The sequence below is a fragment of the Pseudorasbora parva genome, chromosome 10, assembly GCF_024679245.1.
Source record: "Pseudorasbora parva isolate DD20220531a chromosome 10, ASM2467924v1, whole genome shotgun sequence".
Taxonomy (NCBI): domain Eukaryota; kingdom Metazoa; phylum Chordata; class Actinopteri; order Cypriniformes; family Gobionidae; genus Pseudorasbora; species Pseudorasbora parva.
In genome coordinates this window covers 4,409,239-4,432,308 of record NC_090181.1, presented here as the reverse complement: position 1 = coordinate 4,432,308, position 23,070 = coordinate 4,409,239, and the positions used below count along the sequence as shown (strand labels likewise).

Genomic DNA, 23,070 nt, shown 5'->3' with positions numbered 1-23,070 from the left:
GGGTTTTTCATGCACACACATGCCATAATTTCTCACGCAGTATTTTTGTCTTGATACACCGATGCAAGATACGATTTCATGACTTCTGATACTTAGATAAAATTATTAAATTAAAGTGAGTTTATGCTTAAAACAAGAACAAATATGCCAATGAGGTATATAAGTAGACTTTTGCTCATCCACTTTTTCAGCTGTGCTGGTTCTGGAAGTATTTTTTCCGTTCATTTCTCCCATAGGAATTTCAAAGTCTTGTTAAAGCGCTATCAGCCATGAACCAAACCAACCAGCTACAAGGAGAATCATAACATGATAAATGAAAATATTTTTTTGAAAATTGGAAAAAAATTTTTTTACATGACTGCGTACTCAACAATGCTTCATGGGATTGTAGTTCTTTCCCTCATTAAAGAGCAGCAGAACTGTTTCCAACACTCATAATGAATCCTCATCTGAGAATGATTTCTGAAGGATCATGATCACTGAAGACTGGAGGAATGATCCAGAAAATTCAGCTTTGATCACAGAAATAAATGATCATTTAAAGTATAATAAATTTTAAAACCAATTATTTTAAATTGTAATAATATATCACAATATTAAAACAATTTTCAGTATTTTTGATCAAATAAATGCAGCCTTAATGAGCAGAAGAAACTTCTTTCAAAAACATTACAAATAGTAATGTGTCCAAACTTTTGGCCTGTACTGTATATATACATAATGTTTTATATATTTGCAATAAGTAAGAGAAAGTTTTTGTTGCAGTGAACTTGGCAGAAAGACGCTGTAAGTCTAAAGCAGATGAAGGTTTCCGCCACAGTAAACACTATAGTTAGCTTCCCAATTCTGCAAACGCTGTTGGGGACTCATAAAGATTCAGCTTGTCAAGTCCACAGTTTATAGTTTTCAAAACGTGCGTCACATTTGCACTCGACTCACTTCACCAGCTAAATCCCATAAGTCATCTCTGCATTAACATAATATTATGCATGACATGTGTGAATCTCTCGCTCGGTGAGTCGGTGAGGTTGGTAAGCTTGTAAATCTCCTCGTATCAAATCCAAATCATAATATTTTTCTGCAAAACATATCAGTACAGGTGCTTCACAGTAGCTGCAGTGTGCTTAAGATGGAGATATAGATTTTCTGACCTTGCTTCTAGAAGTAACATGTTTTAGGTTTGTGTAAAAAGTCTAAACTTGAAGAGGGGAAATGCAACTTGAAGTGTTTCATGAATCCTACAGTAGAAGTTACTTTTCACTTTAGACGGCTTACAAGCAACTCTATCAACCTGCCAGAACAATAAAAATGTATAAAAATATTTAAATATTAATACAAAATTACAGAAACACACAATACAATAACTATAACTAAAATTAAAATGAAACCAGAAAATATATCAAAATAAATAATAATCGCACATGCAAGCAGTCCTTCAGTTTTTTTTCCCTGTACAGGACACTTTTTAGCATAATTAGCTCTGACTGGATTCTTTCACTTGTGGCTGCATCTCAAGCCATCACCAATTACATGTGAAGCTCAGATTCTCCTCTGCTGTTTATTCAGACCCAGGCTGGATAATTAAACTTGATTTGACTTTCATGTTGAGCTGCAGTAGATGACACTGAATGAAATATCGCAGGCTTGTCGAGATGGATCAGACTGAGCGTGTGTCTCTCACGAGGAGACAAACACCAGCTCTTCATTTCACTTTCTCCGCCACACCTCCAGATACATCAACAGCAACTATTCCACTATTTCTCACATAAAAACAGGCCCAATAGTTCATACTGTGATACTATTGTCATATCTCATCATTGTGATAGCTATTATAGTTTAGATTAATATTGTGATTTTTTCTTATTTTATATTTTTCGTAAATAAGTCTATATATATTTTATAATTTTTTTATTTTATATTTTAAAATAGACGGACGGACGGACGGACGGACGGACGGATGGATGGATGGATGGATGGATGGATGGATGGAGGGATAGATGGATGACGGATGAATGGATGGCTAGATGGATAACGGATGGATGGATAGATAGATAGATAGATAGATAGATAGATAGATAGATAGATAGATAGATAGATAGATAGATAGATAGATAGATGGATAGATGGATGGATGGATGGATGGATGGATGGATGGATGGATGGATGGATGGATAATGGATGGCTAGATGGATGACAGATGGATAGATGAATGGATGGATAGACAGATAGATAGACGGATGGATGGATGACAGATGGATAGATGGATGGATGGATAGATGGATGGATGACAGATAGATGGATGAATGACAGATGGATAGATGGATGGATGGATGGATGGATGGTAGGGCTGGACGATATGGCCAAAATTTATATCACGATATATTTCTTAATTTTGGTCGATACGATATAATTTCGATATCGATATGAACTATATAAAAGCTTTAGAAAAACTACCAAGAACTGCCACAAGGGATTTCTGTACCTACAAACTTCTGAAAAATTAATTTGCCAAGTCTATGAAACCTCCTCCTATAAAACTATATAATATTTTAGAAATAAAAACGGTACAAATAAATTAATGTTCACCTTTTATTTGTATTTAGCCTTTATACGAACAAGAAATGTGAAATCACCGTCAAATAAACGAGACTCTCACTTCGCAGACGCAGTTTATTGAGCATTTTCTTTTAAGTTTTAAATTTCAGTGAAGAACGATTCATAGCGCTATATTCTCCTTTTATGCAAAACTATACCTTTATCTACTGATGCACAAAAAAAAATAATAAAAGAAGACTCAATTCTGCGGCCTATTATTTGAGCACTGTTTGAGATGAGTGCACGCTGCTTTTTGCAAGGCTTTAAACACGAGCAAATGATACATTATCGTGAAGCCATGTCTGACCGTCTTTCACAAGCTTTGAAAGGTAATTTAAACGAGAATGAACGCATGGTGTTAATACATGACATTGTGTGCAAATGTGGAAAGTATTAAAACAAATGTGCCACTTGCCTCTTACATAAATAGTCTACATGGATTATTTTTAACGCTTGGCATCGTATTGTTAGACATTAGATTGATGCAGCTATGTCGATGTATTGTTACACCCCTAGTCGGCACCTCTCCGGCACATTTTGCAGTACACTGAAACCTGAAGTTTAATATCAGCCCCATTCGCACGGGATTCGTATTATCTGGGGACCTCTGGCGATTTGTAATAATTGCAGAGAATGTCTGTGATCTTAATCACGTGCGAATCGGCCATGTCTGTAATTTGTAAAGTAAAAATTCCATCGCAAATTACCTCCCATATTTTGCCGAACACCGAGGTCCTGTGATAACATTAGTCCTGTGCGAATCGACATCTCTGTGATTTGGCTAGGATTAGGCGGATTGTATATCATTTTTGCAAGCTTTTTTTCTTCCTGTGAGCATTTCTATCTTTATCTTTCACGAAGAATAAAGTCTGCATTCATAATGTGCACCGTTATGAATTCCCGTGCAGCCGCACCCGCACGGATTATACTTTCACTTTAGAATGAGTATCAATTTGGGAGTAATCTGATTGAATGGTGTGTTTAATATTAACATCAATACTGTTCTTAATGAAAAACATAACAGAACAGTACAGTACAATGACAAGCTTGTTTAAATAGGCGCTTTTACATTTAGTTTTGAAACTGAATCTTCCGCCCTATATCAGCTTCTCACTCGTGATAAATTAAATCTGATTCCTGCCGCCGGTCTGAGCTCAGTTTATAGCGTCTGTTTTCTAACTGAACGAAATTATATTTATTTATAGGCTACTGTAAAATAATCAAAACGATATCGATGCCTGTTTATGATTTCATACAGCTAACGAAGTCTTGACATCATATCCGGGAGAAGTCAGTAAATTCGAGTAAAATCACAGGCTTTGCTTATCCCGTGCGAATGCGCCACGCAAAACTCAGATGTGGGGGAGTCATTTCTAAATCACAGAGGTCCATAGATAATACTAATCCCGTGCGAATAGTGCTTTAGATAGCCGAACCACTTCCACGCCACTAAAGAAAGTTAGTCTTTTTTCTCTTATCAACTATTTATTTCTCCTTACTTGTGGAAGTTCGTTCAGTCACATTTGTGTTGTGGTCGAGGAAACTTATAGCTAAAATGTGCCGCGTTGGATCTATCTGCCTACTACTGCTGCTGAGCACTGGCTGCGTGTCCGTGGTGTACGTCATCACACAAGAAGCCAATCGTGTTCTGCTCTTTCTGATGGCTGCGCCCTGAACATCAGTCATATCGAAATATCGGAAATGTGTTTAAAAATCATATCACCGTTATTGAAAAAAATTATATCGCGATATATATTGATATTGAATTATTGTCCAGCCCTAATGGATGGATAGATGGATGGATGACAGATGGATGGATGGATGGATGGATGGATGGATGGATGGATGGATGGATGGATGGATGGATGGATGTCGGATGGACAGTTGGATGGATGGATGACAAATGGAAGGATAGATGGATGGTGGATGGATGGATGGATGGATGGATGGATGGATGGATGGATGGATGGATGGATGGATGGATGGTAGATGGTCAGATAGATCAGTAATAAACAATCTGTAAGACAGCAACATAATGTCTGCCCAGATCTGGCCCACATCTGATACTTGTAGACTGTACCAGATGTGGGCCGGATCTGGGCAGACACTATGTTGCTGTCTGGGAATATTTAAAATAAATAGTCTAAGGTGGTTTACTGGTTCCAGCTGGTTTAGCTGTATAAACAGTTTTCACAGAACAAATATGTGGAGTATGTAAGCATTCAAGTAAGAGTTGGTACAACCAAACTACTAGTATTACTGGTATTGCATTTTTCTTTTTTTTTCTTCTTTTTTCTTTTTTTTGGGGGGGGGGGGGGGGGGTCAAGCATTACTGTATTTTTAGCTTTTTTTATATACTTCATTGGCAGAAAGAGCTGCTACACTAATTATTGGCAGGCATGTAAATGAATAAATGCTAAAGCTGCAGCCCGTCGGCCGATGAAAGCGAAACACTGTCAATCAGCTCAATGTCACAGCAGCCTGGAGGGGACGGCGAGCTCAGAGAATTATAATCACCTGCGGGCGACGAGCTCCACGACTACAAGAGGATTAGAAGAAGAAAAAAACTAATTTGAAGAACACAAGAAAGAAGCACAAATATTGTCGACTCAGCAGTCAAGAGAGCGCTGCATGTGCTTTTGCACATTTCCATGCCTGGCAAAGACAGAGAGAGAAACAATAGAAGAATTTATCTGTTTACGGTAATTGGATACACTGGCTGCCATTCAATGTTTAATAATGAAGTATATTTCCTGGAAAAAGGCCTCCTGCATTCTTCCCATGTTTCTGTGGGAAGATGATGCGTCTAGGAGAACTTCATTAAAAGAAACTCTTCTGTTCCTGGAACGTGCTCTCATTTACAAAGAACTGATCAATGAGCTGATCTGATCTTGAACTGATCAATGAGCTGATCTGAACACACCATGGTGACCGCTGTGTCACATATTGTATGCTAAGGCAAACATCACTACAAATATTTCTCATGTGCAGAGACAAAGGTTTGTTTAAAATATGGCAGAAACATCATCAATCTAACATTGAAGGAGGAACCCATGCCAACATCAGAGAGACTTTTCACTTCAGACAGTAAGAAGCAACACAGAACAAAGCCATGTTCTGCAAACACCCAGATCATTATATATCAACCTCATAGCAACCTCCTGCCAAACATCCAGAGGACCTTAGCAACCTCATAGTAACATCCTGCCAAACACCCAGAGCATCCTAGCATCCCCATAGCAACATCCTGCCAAAAACCAAAAGCACCCTAACAACCCCACAGCAACTCCTTGGCAAACAATCAAAACACCTTAGCTACTCCACAGCAATGCCCAGGCAAATACCCAGGACACCCTAGCAACCCAATAGCAACCTCCAGGCAAACACAACAAAAAACCTATAGCAACCCCATATCAATGACCTGACAAACTCCCAGAACACCCAAGCAGCTCCATAGAAACACCCAGGAAAACAATCAGAACACCCTAGCAACCCCATAGAAACGCCCTGGCAAACACACAGAACACCCTAGCAACCCCATAGAAACGCCCTGGCAAACACACAGAACACCCTAGCAACCCCATACAAACGTCCTGGCAAACACCCAGGTCATTCTACACTGTAAAAAATTTGTGGTTGTTTTTGTTGGTTTAACTTAAAAAAGTAAGTAACCTGGTTGCCTTAAAATTTTGAGTTTATTGAAATTAAAAATTTGAGTTGATACAATGAAGGAAATTAGTTTAATAAATAGAAACTCCAAATATTTTTATATCTGAACCACATAAAAAAAAGTGATAAATCATGAAAATAGCACTATTTGGCATGTTTCACTGCGTCATCAGAAATAGCACACACATAATTACCCAATATGCTTACAAAATCTTTTAATAATCTTTTAATAAAGGTTGTCGAATCTCAAAATTTTTTCATTGTATTAATTTTAATTTCAATGAACTCAAAATTTTAAGGCAACCAGGTAACTTTTTTCTAAATAATTTTTTACAGTGTATAGCAACCCCATAGAAACACTCTAGCAACCATGTAGAAACAAACTGGCAAACACACAGAACACCCTAGCAACCCCATAGAAACGTCCTGGCAAACAACCGGAACACCCTAGCAGCCCCATAGAAACGCCCGGGCAAACACACAGAACACCCTAGCAACCCCATAGAAACACCCTGGCAAACACCCAGAGCACCCTAGCAACCCCATACAAACGTCCTGGCAAACACCCAGGTCATTCTATAGCAACCCCATAGAAACACTCTAGCAACCATGTAGAAACAAACTGGCAAACACACAGAACACCCTAGCAACCCCATAGAAACGTCCTGGCAAACACCCAGGTCATTCTATTGCAACCCCATAGAAACACTCTAGCAACCCCATAGAAACGCCCTGGCACTCTAGCACCCAGAGCACTCTAGCAACCCAATAGAAACACCATTGCAAACACCCAGAGCACCCTAGCAACCCCATAGAAACACCCTGGCAAACACCCAGAGCACCCTAGCAACCCCATAGAAACACCCTGGCAAACACCCAGAGCACCCTAGCAACCCCATAGAAACACCATGGCAAACACCCAGAGCACCCTAGCAACCCCATAGAAACGCCCAGGCAAACACCCAGGTCATTCTATAGCAGGGGTTCTTGACTTTGGCCCTCGAGGTCCACTTTCCTGCGGAGTTTAGTTCTAACCGTGCTCAAACTCGCCTGTAACTTTTAAATAATCCTAAAGACTTTGATTAGCTTGATTATTTAGGTTTTGAGCAAAACGCAGCAGGAAAGTTGACCTCGAGGCCCAGAGTTTAGAACTCCTCTATAGCATCACGGCAGCAACAAAAACTCTATTTAATGACTATAATCAGCATCGTTTCTGAGCTCCGTTCTATTTATAGACCGCCTTTCGATCGCATCCAACACCGAAATCTTGATTTGTCAGCACTCAGAGATTGAATTTCACATTTCCAGCCCTCTCTCTCACATTGCGCCGAGGCGTGAATGGATTTGCAGAGGCTTTATGCAGATCTCAGAGCTTCACTTGCAGAGGTCTGAAGCTTCACCTGCTGACACGCAATCCCCCCCGAGTCTTACTGTCACATTAATGTGATGCATGTGAATCTCACAGAGTTCATGTAGTCTGTGAGCAGATCGAGTGAGACGTCTGCCTTACCTTTGCTCTCTGGTTGAAAATGTGACCCGTGACTATAGAGATTAAAGCAGCGTGTTCTTTCGTCTGACGGCAGGATATTCTCCCTCCATCAGGTCGAGTGGCTGCCGCACTGTATTAACTTGGCAATGATCTTTGAAGGTCAGAAAGAAAGACATGACCTCTATCTGCTGCTTGAATGGGCTGCCAGTGCAGCTGAGGCTTCTATTTAGGACAATAGTTTCGGATGTTAACTAGACTTAGTAAAAGAGTCCTGCACTTTCAAGTCTCAATGATATTTTAGAGCCGGATGCACCAGCTGTGCACAAGTTAAAGGGTTACTTCAGCCATTCAGCATTTGGGTTTGTATCGGTAGAAACCGGGGAGTATATTTGAATTATTCTAAAAAGAAAACAAATTAGATGTTAATTTTAAGATACCCGTCTTATTGTCTCTTATTGCTCTTTAATAAAGAAAAAGTAATTATTATCCGATTAATCGATTAATCGATCGATTAAGTGGTAGATTAATCGATTACAAAAATAATCGATAGCTGCAGCCCTAATGTGATCGCACTCACAGCCTCGGCTCAGGCAGCTGCAGGCTTTCATGTTAACGGAGCGGTGCGGAGCAAAATTAGTTTTTCAACTTCTCAAATGAGTTCTTATGAAAGTTAAACATCCAAAGGCATGAACTGAAAACGCTCTAGACTGAACACGCGCTGTGAACGACTGCCACGCCCGCGCTTACCTCAGCTCTTCGTTCTTGTGATGAATGTAATCTGACTCCTGCAGCGTTTGTGCCGTGACACGTTTGCTCGACTCCCTCGCATTATATTGAACAAACACGTTCACTTTTTAATTGTGGTGTCTGTTCTCCAACTGAACTAGCCTAGAAATGTAGACGCACCCTAGCGGTAGCAAATCTAATCTGCTACGAGTGTCGTCTAGCAACTCTCAATACACTTCTGAGCTGTAAACACCAAACTCTGGTCAATCACATCGTGTATAGAGTCGGAGGGTGGGGCCATAATGACGACGGCCGAGTTGGGCTTGAGTGCTTCTAGTAAACACAGAAACTGGTGAACGGCGCCGGTCTTTCGAATCAGCTTTGACCGCGACTCTGGAAGACTTGGAGTTAAGCTTTTCTCTGAGAAAAGAACAAAGAACGGCACTGAAGTCATTCTTAAGAAGGGAAGATGTGTTCAGAGTTTTGCCGACCGGATACGGTGAAAGATTAATCTGTCAACTAGCTCCGCTTCACCTTCGTTGCTCTGGTTGGTGTAGCGCTATCCTATCGCGTGCAGAGGGAGTTTGAAAGACAACCGTTTATCCGCCCCTCAGATTGAGCTGTCAATGGTGAGTTTCCAGACCAAACAACTTGATGTGGGTCAGGCTTGTCAGGCTATAACTGAACTGATTTTATGAAAATTAGCGCGGTGGGCAAGTGATCCAGTAGGCGTGGCTTTGGGAGCGACCTCAGAGCAGCGAAGGAAGTGCATTCTGGGAGTTGTTGTCCTTCATTCCAATGAGCCAAAAATACATTTACATTACAATGTCTTTTCTCAGCCTAGAAGGCACCAAATTCAAAAATAAGTTCACATTTCTACTACATTGATGACCCAGTTTAAATACAAAGCTTAAAGGTTTACTTCAGTGATTTAGCATTAAGCTTTGTATTTAAACTGGGTCATTAATTTGATTTTTTCCAGAAATAAAATACATAAATCTCTCCTCTCAGGGGGATATGAAGGGGAGAAGCGCGATCATTTAAATATACTCCTGGGTTTCTACTGATACAAACCCATATGCTAATCGCTGAAGTAACCCTTTAAAAATAGCCTTGATTTGATGTAAAGGGGCAATAAGTTACAACATACACACTACTAAAAAATATTGCGTTGCACCAATAACCCCTCAAGGTTGATGATCGCGCGGGCACGACAGCGTAAATTTTTTCCTTATCAGTGCCAAAGAGACTCTAATAACTTTTATCATTTGGCAAGTGTTATACATCATTGTAATCTGTTACATTTCTACTTGTATTTGTGTACACTGATAATAAAAAACAACATGTTGTGCTTTTTGCTAAATAAAGAAAACTAAATAAAGAAAACAAACATGATGCACGTTCTGCAGCCTCTCTCTCAATGACGTTCATTCAGATAGTCGTCAGAAAAGCACAAATGTCAAAACTTCTAAAGGGCCCCAACCAGCTCAGACCTCAGAGGGTTAAACTCAATTGAAACTCTGTGTGTAAACTAAATATTAAGAGAAGCCTCTGGGCAGAAGTGACAGATGGAAGAAAATAACAGATTGATTGAATTACATCAATAAGCTCATGATAACTTGACAGACTTTAAACCTTTAGATATATCTGATAATGTTGATATTTACACTTGTTTACATTTTAAAGAAGACTTTTTCCATGTCCATCTGTCTTTAGTGTGTAATGTAGCTGAGTTCTTCTCTATATCAGTGTCAGTGTTTCTGAACTCCTGAAACGCCTCCACTGAAGTATTGAGTTTTCTTCCAGGAATGAACACCACACAATATTCCTCATTTAAATAATTGCTGCCCAAGATATACACTGGATAAAAGGACGGGGGCTGGTTGAGTTAGTTAGTTGGTAGTGTGTTGAAATCCGCAGTTATGGTAAGGGGTGGGACATTGAAGTGCCAATCAGAACACACTGGTCATAGAAACAGCCTTGGGAAACACCCAGATCATTCTATAGCAACCCCACGGCAACCACCTGGCAAACACACAGAACACCCTAGCAACCCTATAGAAACGGCCTTGGGAAACACCCAGATCATTCTTTAGCAACCCCACACACTCTAAAAATGCTGGGTTAAAAACACCAAAGTTTTGTTAAAAATAGACAAACCCAAAAATTGGGTTGTTTGAATGGGTCCATTTACTAGGGTTCAAACAACCCAATTTCTGGGTTAGTCCATTTCCAACCCAACTTGTTTTTTTTTTTAACCCAGCATTTTTTAGAGTGCAGCAACCCACTGGTAAACACACAGAACACCCTAGCAACCCCATAGAAACATCCTGGCAAACACCCAGATCATTCTATAGCAACCCCAGAGCAATGCCTAGGCAAAACCCCACAACACCCTATCAACCCCATAGAAACGTTCTGGAAAAAACCTAGAACACCCTAGCAACCCCGTAGAAATGTCCTGGCAAACACCCAGGACACCCTAGAAAAAGCCTAGGAAAATCCCAGAAAATCCTAGCAAACACCATAGCAACATCCAGCAAACATCCAGAACACTCTAGCAACCCCATAGCAACACCCAGATCATTCTATAGCAAACACATAGCAACACCCAGATCATTCTATAGCAAACACATAGCAACACCCAGATCATTCTATAGCAAACACATAGCAACACCCAGATCATTCTATAGCAAACACATAAAAATGCCCTGGCAAAAACTCAGAACACAGTAGCAACTTTGCACACTACTAAATATTTTTGTGTTGCACAAGTAAACTTGAAACATAACTCTGTATAAACTAAATATTAAGAGAAGCCTCTGGGCCGGAGTGACAGATGGAAGAAAATAACAGATTGATTAAATTACATCAATAAGCTCATGATAACCTGATAGACTTCAAACCTTTAGACATATCTGAAAATTGTTGAACATTTTAAAGAAGACTTTTTCCACGTTCATCTTTCTTTAGTGTGTAATGTTGCTGTTTGAGCATGAAAAATGTTTCCAAAGTCACTCCAGCGGGAATTATTCTCTATATTTATATATATATTCTCTATATATGTTCCAGCAGTCGGTTATCGCTGCGATCAATCGTTAGACCTCTACTCAGAGGTCACTCTTCTGCCGGAACTAGCCTTGCGTACGGCCGTTACCAGAACAAAGCCAGTGATTATATTTTATAAAGTTATACATATGGATATTTTTATTACAAAAAGACCTTTATTAACTTTTATGATGGATGTATGTGCTTTTTTGGGCTTCAAAAGTAACATTCACTGCAAATACAAAAGCTTGGAAGAGCCAGGATATATTTTAATATAACTGTTGCTTTTGGCTCGCTCAGTTGGGGAAACTTAAATTTCAACTATATTACCGATCTGCCCAGATTGACACTATATGATAATTGAAGTTAGCTAATAACATCACAGTTTCCTCCAGAGCGGCTGTACAGCCGAATCAAATTCTGTTGCATTATCTTCTTGTTAACACTGTGAAGCTGCTTTGAAACAATCAGACTTGTAAAAAGTGCGATATAAATAAAGTTGACTTGAATGTGTCCGGCTGAATGAAGGAATTCATATACGTATACGGGCATTCTACATTTACTTCACTATATTACTATTAAATCCTAATGTAATCATGACAAACTATATATTGTTGGAAAGGTCTAACACTCCTGAAGAGATATGTGTCCATTGTTTTATGATAAAAAATTACATGATGACAGTAAAATAGTAATTTATGACGAGAGTGCCCCTCAAAAAAAAAAAAAAAACTACATCATAACAGCAGTTGTAACCTTTAACTACTTTAAATCATGGGATAATTTCCATTTTTGGGTGAACTGTCCCTTTAAGTTTGAAACAATGGGGTCAGAAAAATGAGACTTCTAAAGGAAAACAAAGTAAGAAATCTTTTTTTTTTTTTTTCAGTATATGGTTTTTTCAAATCACTAAACCTAATTATGAGCAAAAATAATAGAGATGCTGGAGTCAATTCCACCTCTCTATCTGAGAAAGGCATTTTCAGCCTGATTCTGTCATCCGTCTCACTTTCGAGGCTTATGAATAAGCTCCTTAACAGAAGTGATGCTCGCCACGATACAAAAGGTGACTTACCGTGTTGCTTGAGTTCCCATTTAAATGCAAACCACTGTCGAAAAGCGGCGAGGACGCTCTGCTACTCTGATCGCTGGACGGTCCGGGTGAACCTGAGGGAATATGGCAGATTAGTATATATTCTATATAAAGCAGAGCTCATATGTGTGCAAATCTACTGTGGTAAATCCCAGCGATATGATGTGTATTAAGCCGCTTTCTAGGTTGTCACGATGCCATGGACACCAAAGTCACAGGAGATTATGGCTAAGGTGAGTGCGTGAAACACACAAGACGTGGAAATTCTGACACGGCCATCAAAGAGCTCAAAAGTGCATTTGATGGAGGAGCATCTGAGCCGCGGCTCTGTTGAAATCAGCTCAGATACAGTAGCACAGCTGCTCCGATCAGTCCCGTGAGATTCACCTTCAGCACAGCTCACACTGCCTTCATCTGACTCACAACTTACTGCTCACTAGTTGCAATGTGATGTGCATTCAAGTCATTTTACTCTGCAAAAATGGTATGCCTTGGACAAATTTAGATTGTCTTTGTCACTTCATGACAAGCGCAGGAGGCTTTCCAACGCTGGCAGAAAAAAGCGGAGAGCACAGGTTTGCATCGGGTGTGGAACTGACAGGGATGCTACTATAACCAGCAAACATCTGTTTAAAAAAAAGGTTGTTAAAAAAAATCTTTAAAAAAATCTTTAACCATTAAAATATTAAGAAAATGATTATTGAAATAAACCAGAACAAATGTATATATATATATATTAGGCATGTGCCGATATCAATTTTTCATGTTGCGATTAATTGCTGAAGTTTTATCACGATATACGATATTATCACGATATTGAAATAAGTTGCACAAAAAAAAGTGCTGCCGTAGCATAACAGCTTTAAGAACTATTTTTGTAATAACAAAAATAACTGAATGTTTAAATACAATAATGCACCAAAAATATATACAGCTCTGGGAAAAAAATTAAGAGAAATCAATGAGAAATCAATGTTAAGTGGTCTCCGGATTTTTTTCAGAGCTGTAGAAGTACAATTTTAAACAGATTAAAGTGCAAAAGAATTAGACTATAAAGAACAACAGGTAGGCTTACAAATTACAAAAATGGGTCTCATTATTTAATGCATTAACTCAGATTGAGCAACAGCTACATTTGGTACAGAAAGTATAATGTTTTTGTTAATGTTAGTTAAGAAATACTGATCATTGTTAGTTTTATCTTTGGTCCATTAAAAAAGTTATTTTGATTTTAATGTTATTAAACAGTAACTAAGAAATTAACATTACTTAGAATATATAATTCTTTATAAGAATTTTTCGTTGTCAGTTTGGTAATAATGAATTAACATGTTCACTAATGAAGTCGTATCTCAAAGTTTTACTGAACAATAACAAATAATCAGAACAGTTCTAATCATTAGGGCATGTTGTAGTACAGATTAAAACATAAAAATGTTAAAGTTTGAAAATAAATAGCCTATTAAGTCTTTAAGTATTGAGTATTTGGTGCTGTGTAGGGCTGGGAATCGATTCCATTGCGGGGAATTGACTCCTCTTTATTCACTTGTCTCTCGCTTACTAATAATGATTGGAAGTCTATTTATTTTTTTTGCAAGAGGTTCTTTTGAACAGTTAGTTTCAAATTACGAGTTAAAAATAAAGCAATTCAGCGTTTTTTTGCGTCATTGCGTGATGACGCCACTAGAACGTAATTCTAACTACTTATTTGTATGGTATGAAATGTTCAAATCAAGCCATATGTGAACGCATATCGCTGATTATTACTATACCTTTCATTCACTTAATTTAATAGTGTTTATTGTCATTGTTTCCTTCTTTGATCCTGCATCGTGGACAAGTTTGCTACATTTTGCACACAAAAAACTCCATAATTTTAAATTGTGAAATGGTTCTCTTGTCCACAACGGTAGGTTTTGAGCGCTGCTTACAGATGCAGATGTGAGGGTCTTATTTCAATTTTCTATTATTTTCTTTAATCCATTGATAACTGAAAGAAAATGCGCCTAGACTAGAGTACAGCTTAATGACCAAGTGTTGCTATAGTAATGAACGCAACTTGCTCGCGCATCTGATTGACAAATAAACTGCGCACTCTTATATTATTGTTTTTGTTAATATTGTGGTTATTTTGCCTCGTACATTCTGTGCAAAAGCACTTATTTGAACGTAGTCATTTAACTTAACTGTGCACATGCATTTTAGACATGTCATGTAGTTTTAAACATGCAATAAATCCACATCCATGAATAATGTGCTATCCTTTTTATTTATTAGGCTAAATCACATTTACTTCTGGGCTATGGGCCATTTCAGGAGAGTCCATTATTTAAAATTCATCAGAGTTATGGAAATGTATCATCATTTTACAAATAAAGTTTCGGAAAAGGATACTTTCTACATCCTTGTATCCTGCGGTCACTCCGGAACTAGGTTCACCATCGATTTTGTTAAAAAAGAAGAATCGAAAAGGAATCGAAAACAACAGTGCGGAATCGATTCTTGGAATCGACTCTCCCGGAAACAGGAATTGGAATCGGAATCGATTCCAAAAATTTCGGAATCGACCAGCCCTAGTGCTGTGATGAACAACATTGAGATTACAAAAAACGAATGGCTGTTTTAAAAACTACACGCGTTTTGTTTGTTTGTGGGTTTCCGGGGTAATTGCTGCATTCTGCAGTTCATCAGCGCCCTCTGCTGTCACTGAGCGGCACTTCAGCAGCGCGTCTCCTTCACCGGTTCAGTCATGTGCAAACGCACGTTGGGCTTGTTTATATCTGAGCGCGTGTCCCTTTGACGCAGAATACAGCAGTGTTGAGCATTTATACGGTTGATTGGCAAAATATTCTTGAGTGCATTATAAAAAAAATATTAATTGTTAATAAATTATTATTTACGATATTTTAAAGTGCCCACGATAACAATATCGTGCATATTCATTATCGTGATAAATCGTATTATCGAAAATCGGCACATGTCTATATATATATATATATATATAGCTTAAAATATTTGTTAATATCTTAAAATATGTATCCACCCTTAACATCTTAAATATATATATATATACACAGTGTATATATATATATATATATATATATATATATATATATATATATATATATATATATATATATATATATATATATATATACATACATACATACAAGTCAGATGAAAATATTATTTTAAATTATCATTTTTATTTTTTTTAATTATTTTAAAATATGTGCATTTTAAATATATATTTTAAAAATAGTAAAAGAAAAAAATTACTATTAAAATATTAAAATAGATAATTGTAATAAACCTGAAAAAAATAATAATAAATAATCACAAAAAAATAAAAAACATTTTGGTTATTATTTTATTATTATTTTTTCAGGTTTATTACAATTATCTATTTTAATTATCTTTTCTTTTTTTTCTTCTTTTTTTTGCCAGATAATCACTTTACCTCTACCTGCTACATCACATCACCTTCTACTGGATCTGACAAGCTCCGTAGTAGCCTAAATTGAGTTATTTTAGCATGTAAATTCTACTTCTGTAGTTATTTTGGTGAAAGTAACTCAAAAGTAATACAGGAGTAATGTAACGCATTACAATTCTGAGACAGTAATATTGTAATAGCAGTGATTATATAAGTAATATATAATGTATTACAGTTTGGAAGAAACTTGCACAACACTGGTCATCAACAATGCACAAAATGCATAGAAACTCAATTGCATTAATCCAATTTATACAAAGGCAGAATAACATGCATGCAGAGAAGACAATCCCACAATGCATCACAACAAGCTCAATGAAAAGACAGAGGAAGAAAGACAGAGATTATACTTTGATTTACAGCAATATTAATCACTGAACTATAAAATATCTGAATATCTGATTGACTATTTTTATCCATTATTTGTGTGTGTGTGTTATGTATTTTTATAGTTAGTTATCAGAATCAATTGTGTGTCTCCCATTCAAAATTATAGAGCTTCCAAATCACACACAGTTAGGATGCTCCCTAAGAAGAGCGCTGCCTATTTAGACAGTACACTAGGTTCAGTAACAGCCCAGAAGTGAAGCGTTTCTGGCCAAACCTACCTAATGGGAGTTTTAAGAAGGCTGGCGCTTCCCTGAGGTAACGTACAGTGATGGTGACTTCCTCCCCTGCCGTTCGCAGAAGATGAACCTGCGAGGAAGCAGAAGAGATTCAATATCTTTCTGACACGATGAGAAGATGAGCTCGAGGACAGACGTCTGAACGGCACTTTAATGACCGCCTCACACCTCGTTGAGTCGAGGTGGGCAATCAGCATGTAATCTCTCACCAGTTACTATTTCAATAAGAGCTGTGTGGCCATCAAGTGTTGGGTTCACTAACATTATATCTTCACATTGAAGCCCTATAGGGCAGGTGTAAGTCTAAGATCAGCAAACAAGTTCCTTTTAACGGTTCCTCCTGCACGTCTCAAAATGAAAGGTGATCGTGCTTTCTCTGTCGCTGGTCTTAGATTATGGAATAACTTGTTGTTGGGTGTTAGATCTTCCATAAATCGAAATGTTTTAAAGGACCGCTTAGAAACGTATCTGTACTCTGGCATTTAAGTACATCAGTACATGGATGTTTTGTGTTTTGTCTTGTTGTATTGTTAGACAAGATATTTTTGATATTTTATTATTAGTGCTTAAATTGTATTGTATGAGGATGCTTTGTTTGGTATATTGCGCAGCACTTTGGTCAGCATTTATGTTGTTTTAAAGGGCTATATAAATAAACTTGACCTTGACATATTGTTGGTTTCCTTTTAACTGCAATGTACAGCACTTTGGAACTATGGTGGTAGTCTGTAAGGTGCTAAATAAATAAACGAAACGACCGACCGAACGAACGACCGACCGAACGAACGAACGAACGAGCGAACAAATCATGTATCACAGGGATTCACAAACTATCACAACCTCTTTGACCTAAAATACACTGAACTTTAACTGAAATAATGGTCATTTATATTCTTACTAAATTTCACAATAACAACAAGTAAAAAGAATGAGATTGTACTTGTGAAAAGTAAAATACTCCAATAATCTTAAAAAAAAATGTTTTCACAGTGTATTTTTTTAAATCCACCTGAGATTATATATATATATTATACATTTTAATAATTTAACAACATATTTGCATGTTCACACTTCTCTGCTGTTGGTTAATGGTCACATGACATGCATGTTAACAAATAAAATGTAATATTTTTTAATTTGATTGTTTTTATTTTAAAATGACATTTGTATAATTTAAAAAAATTATAGATCTGGGGGATTTATTTAGAATTAGAAGAAAAAAGATTTTACTTTACTTCTATAAAATACTTAATGTTTAGAAAATATAAATGACCAGAACTTAGAGTGACATGAAATTAAATAAACAACACATTTTACAACATTGATTTTCTCCATCAGACATTGTATGTTTCAGAGCTGAATGCAAGCACCTTTGAAGGAATTTTGATTCCATATCGACTTTTAGACTTCATTTGATCATCACCACAGCTTCATTTAACAAATCTGAGCTTTCCTCTGATTAAACATGACACACTTGTGCAACATTTCCACAGAGAGGAAACCAAGCATTTGCCAAGAAACCCTCGTGTGTGTGTGTGTGATCCAAGATGCTTCAATCTGAAGCCCTGTTTACACCGACAGACATTAACCACTGGAGGTCGAAATTAGTCCAATCTAATCATTTCTTTTTAAGACGGGTCATAGAATTTCAGTTACATAAAAACATAGATGGGTCTAATATATTGGTCTCATTTAAACTAATTGGAAAAAGAAAATAAAGATTGACTACTGATTAATGAATACTCGGTTGGTTAAACTAGTTCTACCATCACATAGTGGCTTTATTTATGCAACACTAAAAAGTGACCACTTATTTATCATCATAATTAAAAGATTGTTTTAAGAAAGCATTCACAATTTCCGTAAGAATCTCATCTACGATCATCTCTTGAGATTGGTCTCGCATCTCAAACGTTGCACAGCCACCTACAGTGTGTGATAATATCTCAGAGGAAAACTGTTTTGCTCTAATTCTTCTTTTATTGCCCAGGAAATTTTAATTATGCTTCAATGAAGCATCAACTTTGTCACAGCCGTTTCTTTTAAAATAACTTTGCAGGAAATAAAAAAGATTTTTAAAGGGGTTCTATTAATCTATCTATTACGTGATACAAATTTCTGATGTCCCCAGAGTGTGTGTGTGTGAAGTTTTAGGTCAAAATATCCCACAGATCATTTTTATAGCATTGATAAATTGTCACTTTTTAAGGGCAATCAAAAACATATTTTGTGTGCCCCTTTAAATGCAAATGAGCTTCTGTTTCGGACCCTTATCAAGAAGCCTTTTATGATCAAACCAGAGACAGTAAGAAGTAAGAGACTCAAGAAAAAAAGAAAGCATGTAGAATGAGACAGGACGTTTATGAATGGATAGTTGATGAATTTATGATTTAACTATCAAGTAATTTATTAGCATATTCTGTCATGATAATCTCTAAATCGCTGGTGTGGGAACTGTTGTGCGATGCACAGAGCCAGAGAATATCTGCTGATGAAGATAGGGATAGTTTAGTTTAATTACGGTTATAACTCATGTTGTCATCTTGCTTTATGAGATGCTATTGCATTAATACTGTATTGCAATCAGTGAAAGACGGACGACAGCTTGAGCGACTCCCAAATGTGCTCGACTACAACAACTGTTCCTCTTCTCAACATGGCCTTTGTTGAGTTTTTTTATTATTTTTTTATTATGGGATTATGTACATTTTAGTTTGTTGTAGTCCTTAAAAAGCGATTTCTGTCAAACAAAATATCTCCCTTCGTAAATTTGCATATGTTGTTTATTCTCAAACAGCAATATTACACACTAACTACAGTTAAAAAAGTCAAATCATAATCAAGGACCCCTTTAAAAACATGCCGGGATAACCTGCTTCTCTTCTCTCTTAATGATACGCTAAAGCCCCGCCCCCCTCGTGACATGAATGGTTACAAGGAAGTTTGTGACATATGAAAACCTGGGCCGATTTCAAACGGTGTTTTTGAGACTGTCTTTGGTTCATTGCATTTTTAAGGAGAAAATACTCAGTAATGAAGTTGACTGATGAATTTGCACATGGTTTGTCTAAAAGCATATTAGAAACACCACATAGACACAACCACAAGGGGACTTTAAAGGAACTGTATGTCACTAGACATTAAGAAATCATGTTAATTTCAAATACTTCTATCACTGACAACAGTAGTCCGGCCAGGATATTGTCATTTAAAAGCTGTTGTTGCAGCCCTCAACTGATGTTGATGACGACATGTTGTGTTTTGGCCTGAAACTCCGCCCTCCACCTATCGACCAATCACGAAGTCAGTAGTGTTTTGGGTTGCCAGATCTGCTCTAGTTACCACAGCTGCAGATCCAAACCTTCCTGTTGATCCTGCAGCCAATCTGGCAACCTCGAGTCAAGGGGAGGGGGAGGGGGGAAAGTGATTGCAGTACACATCCTTTAAAGGGGTGGTTGTATGCGATTTGACTTTTTTAACTTTAGTTAGTGTGTAATGTCGCTGCTTGAGCATAAACAGTATCTGACTGCAAAGTTACAGCGCTAAAAGTTCAATGTAAATGGCGATATTGTCTTTTAAAGTTACGGCAGTTTATTGACTACAAAAACGGCCGGTTTGGACTACAACAAGCTCTTTCCTGGGTTGGTGACATCATAAACCCTTGCTAGTCACCGCAGATGTGACTTCTGCCCGTAATGGGAAGGAGCATGGCGTTTCAGGTAACCTGTGCTTGGCACTTCAGCCAATAAAAATACAGGAAACTACATTTGGCCATCTAACCAATCTAAGACCATTGCGTTTTTCAGAGGGATGGGCTTCATAGGAAGCAAACGAGCCGTTCAAAGGACAGTGGAGACAGCGGTGTGGAATAAAGGTCAAATAGAAGATTGTTATACTATGCCCCTTATGCTATGCCCCATGTTATACTATGCCCCTTAAACACAACCAAGCCTAGAAAAAAAACACGGAACCGCCCCTTTAACAAATGAGACTGTGGCTAGGGGGCGTGGTTCAGCGAGGTCGGAAAAGGGAGAGAAGAGGCAGGTGAGCGGTACATAAGTGGGTTAAGTGTAGAATGACATTCACCTGTGTCTCGTTGCAGTTCACCGAATGTCCCAATTCGCCTACTTATACTACGTCCTAAAAGTATGTACTCTTTATGTGAAGAAAAGGTATATACTTTTGAGTGTGTAGCAGAAAAGTATGCAAGCTTCGGGACTACCTCGCCATCTTTAACGGACTCTGTCGCTTAGTTACGTGCATCCCGTCACCGTTTATCTGCCCTGTCAATCATCGTCAGATTCATCACAGTTCAAATCCTCCACATTCAGTTTAATCTCCTACCATATCGGAGAGAAATGGAGCCGCTCGTTGATCTGCCATGTGTGTGTCTTTAACGCAGAGACTCTCCTCATGTGTTTGCAGTTTAAATATAATGATGCTTTAAAAGTTAATGGCCAAACGTGTCATTACAAAAGTTCACAATCCTGCTGCAGGTGAAATATAATGTGGACAACACTGAATAAATATATTTTTGTCAGGTTAAATATTGATAGTTGGTCACTTAAACCCCTTTATCTAAACTTCTCTACTTAACCGTCTGACTCGCACATCCGTCATGTTTGTAGTTTTTTAACGCTTTTTTTATCCGCGTTTGTAGTTCTAATCTAATCCTCGTCCAACTCGCAATGGGTTGTGGGTAATATCAGCCGTTAGAGTGCCCATCGATCCATACTGTGAATTCGGACCGGACATAGTAAACCATCCAGGAATCTTTGGAATACTCTTTTTAACATACTACGATTTGGGACATACTAATTCTATTTTCGAATACTATTTAGGATGGATAGTATGCGAATTGGGACGCAGGGTGAATAAAAGCCGATTGGAAACAGGAAGTGAGGAGAGAGAGCAGCTGAGGACCCGTGTGGCTGTTGGAGAAAGCTCTGGAGAGCGCACCGGTGATCGTTATACTGAGAGTCTGAACGTGAGTTGAATGCGCGTACAGCACACACTGTTGTTTTGTGAACAGAGAGTACAAATAAACACACGAGTCCCAGCAAGCCGTCTCCTTCGTCCCATATTATCGAACAGTGTTACAGACACCTTATTGATTAACTAGTATAAGAGAAAGAGTCCACAAATCCAAGAATGTGGATAGCAGGTTGGGATCATTTGATCTTGGAGGGATTACTACCGTTGCCTTTGACTTTTGCCTTGCTTAGTTTGGGACACTTAAATTTCAACTATATTACCGATCTGCCCACATTGACACTATATGATAATTGAAGTTAGCTAATAACATCACAGTTTCCTCCAGAGCGGCTGTACAGCCAAATCAAATTCTGTTGCATTATCTTCTTGTTAACACTGTGAAGCTGCTTTGAAACAATCAGTCTTGTAAAAAGCGCGATATAAATAAAGACTTGATTTGATTTGATGAGAGATTTGGTTTGAGCTCATATTGAGATGAGGAACATCTATGCAAGAGCCTCCATTTTTCTTTCTAAGAGAAACACTGCAGATTCATGTGTGAGTTTTCTATCCTACAGGAAGATTTCTGTCAGCTTCTCTCGGACAGAAGCTCATGTCTTAGTTAGGCTGTTCAGTGAAATCACTAATCGAATCCTTCAACTTCCGGATGGAGATGCAAAGATAGATCCTGTCAGGGGAAACCTGCCAATGCGAGTGAGTGTTTCTGCTCATCGACGAGTGATGAATCTACTCACTATCAATTAGTTATAGCTGAGACCTTACAGGGAGAATCCCAACATTCGCTACTGATAGGAAAGGTTTCAGCGGCATCTCATGCACTTTACATTCATTCTGCATCAACGGCATTTCAAGAGCCAATCGAATACTCACAACTTCCTCGTGCGTACACTTCTCCACGTTAATGCCATTGACCTGCAGAGAAAAGAAAAGATTTAGACTTGTTGACTTGATTTGTTAAAATGACACACTTAGGTCATATAAAAACAGAGAAATTAAAACGACTTTTTGCATTCTGACACTATTTTCATGACAAATAACTCTTTACTTTAAAGGCACAATACGTAAGATTTTTGGATTAAAACATCAAAAAACCTATAGAACAGTGTTATATATTTTTGTTGATTTGTGTACTTACATTAATCACAAATGTTTCCAAGAAATTTCTTAATCCAGAGAAATAAGCGATTTTAATCAGGAAAATGACATCATACCTGCGTTCCCCTCAATATCCGTTTTATTTTGTAGAAACCATGGAAACACCAAAGATATTTTAATATATTCTGTTTTATTAGACGGGGAGCAACTGCTTGGATCATTGATGGACAGAAACTCT

At 37.8% G+C, this 23,070-nt stretch overlaps 1 protein-coding gene across 1 annotated transcript in view; it reads right to left on the bottom strand.

Annotated features, from left to right (window-relative positions):
- sntg2 (syntrophin, gamma 2) overlaps window positions 1-23,070 on the bottom strand; it is a 115,165-nt gene that overhangs the window by 48,109 nt on the left and 43,986 nt on the right. The window contains exons 6-8 of the mRNA XM_067454917.1: window positions 22,608-22,649; window positions 16,725-16,812; window positions 12,603-12,694 (exon numbers count right to left, since the gene is read on the bottom strand). Coding sequence (XP_067311018.1) covers window positions 12,603-12,694; window positions 16,725-16,812; window positions 22,608-22,649 — 222 coding nt within the window. The remainder of the gene's footprint in view (window positions 1-12,602; window positions 12,695-16,724; window positions 16,813-22,607; window positions 22,650-23,070) is intronic.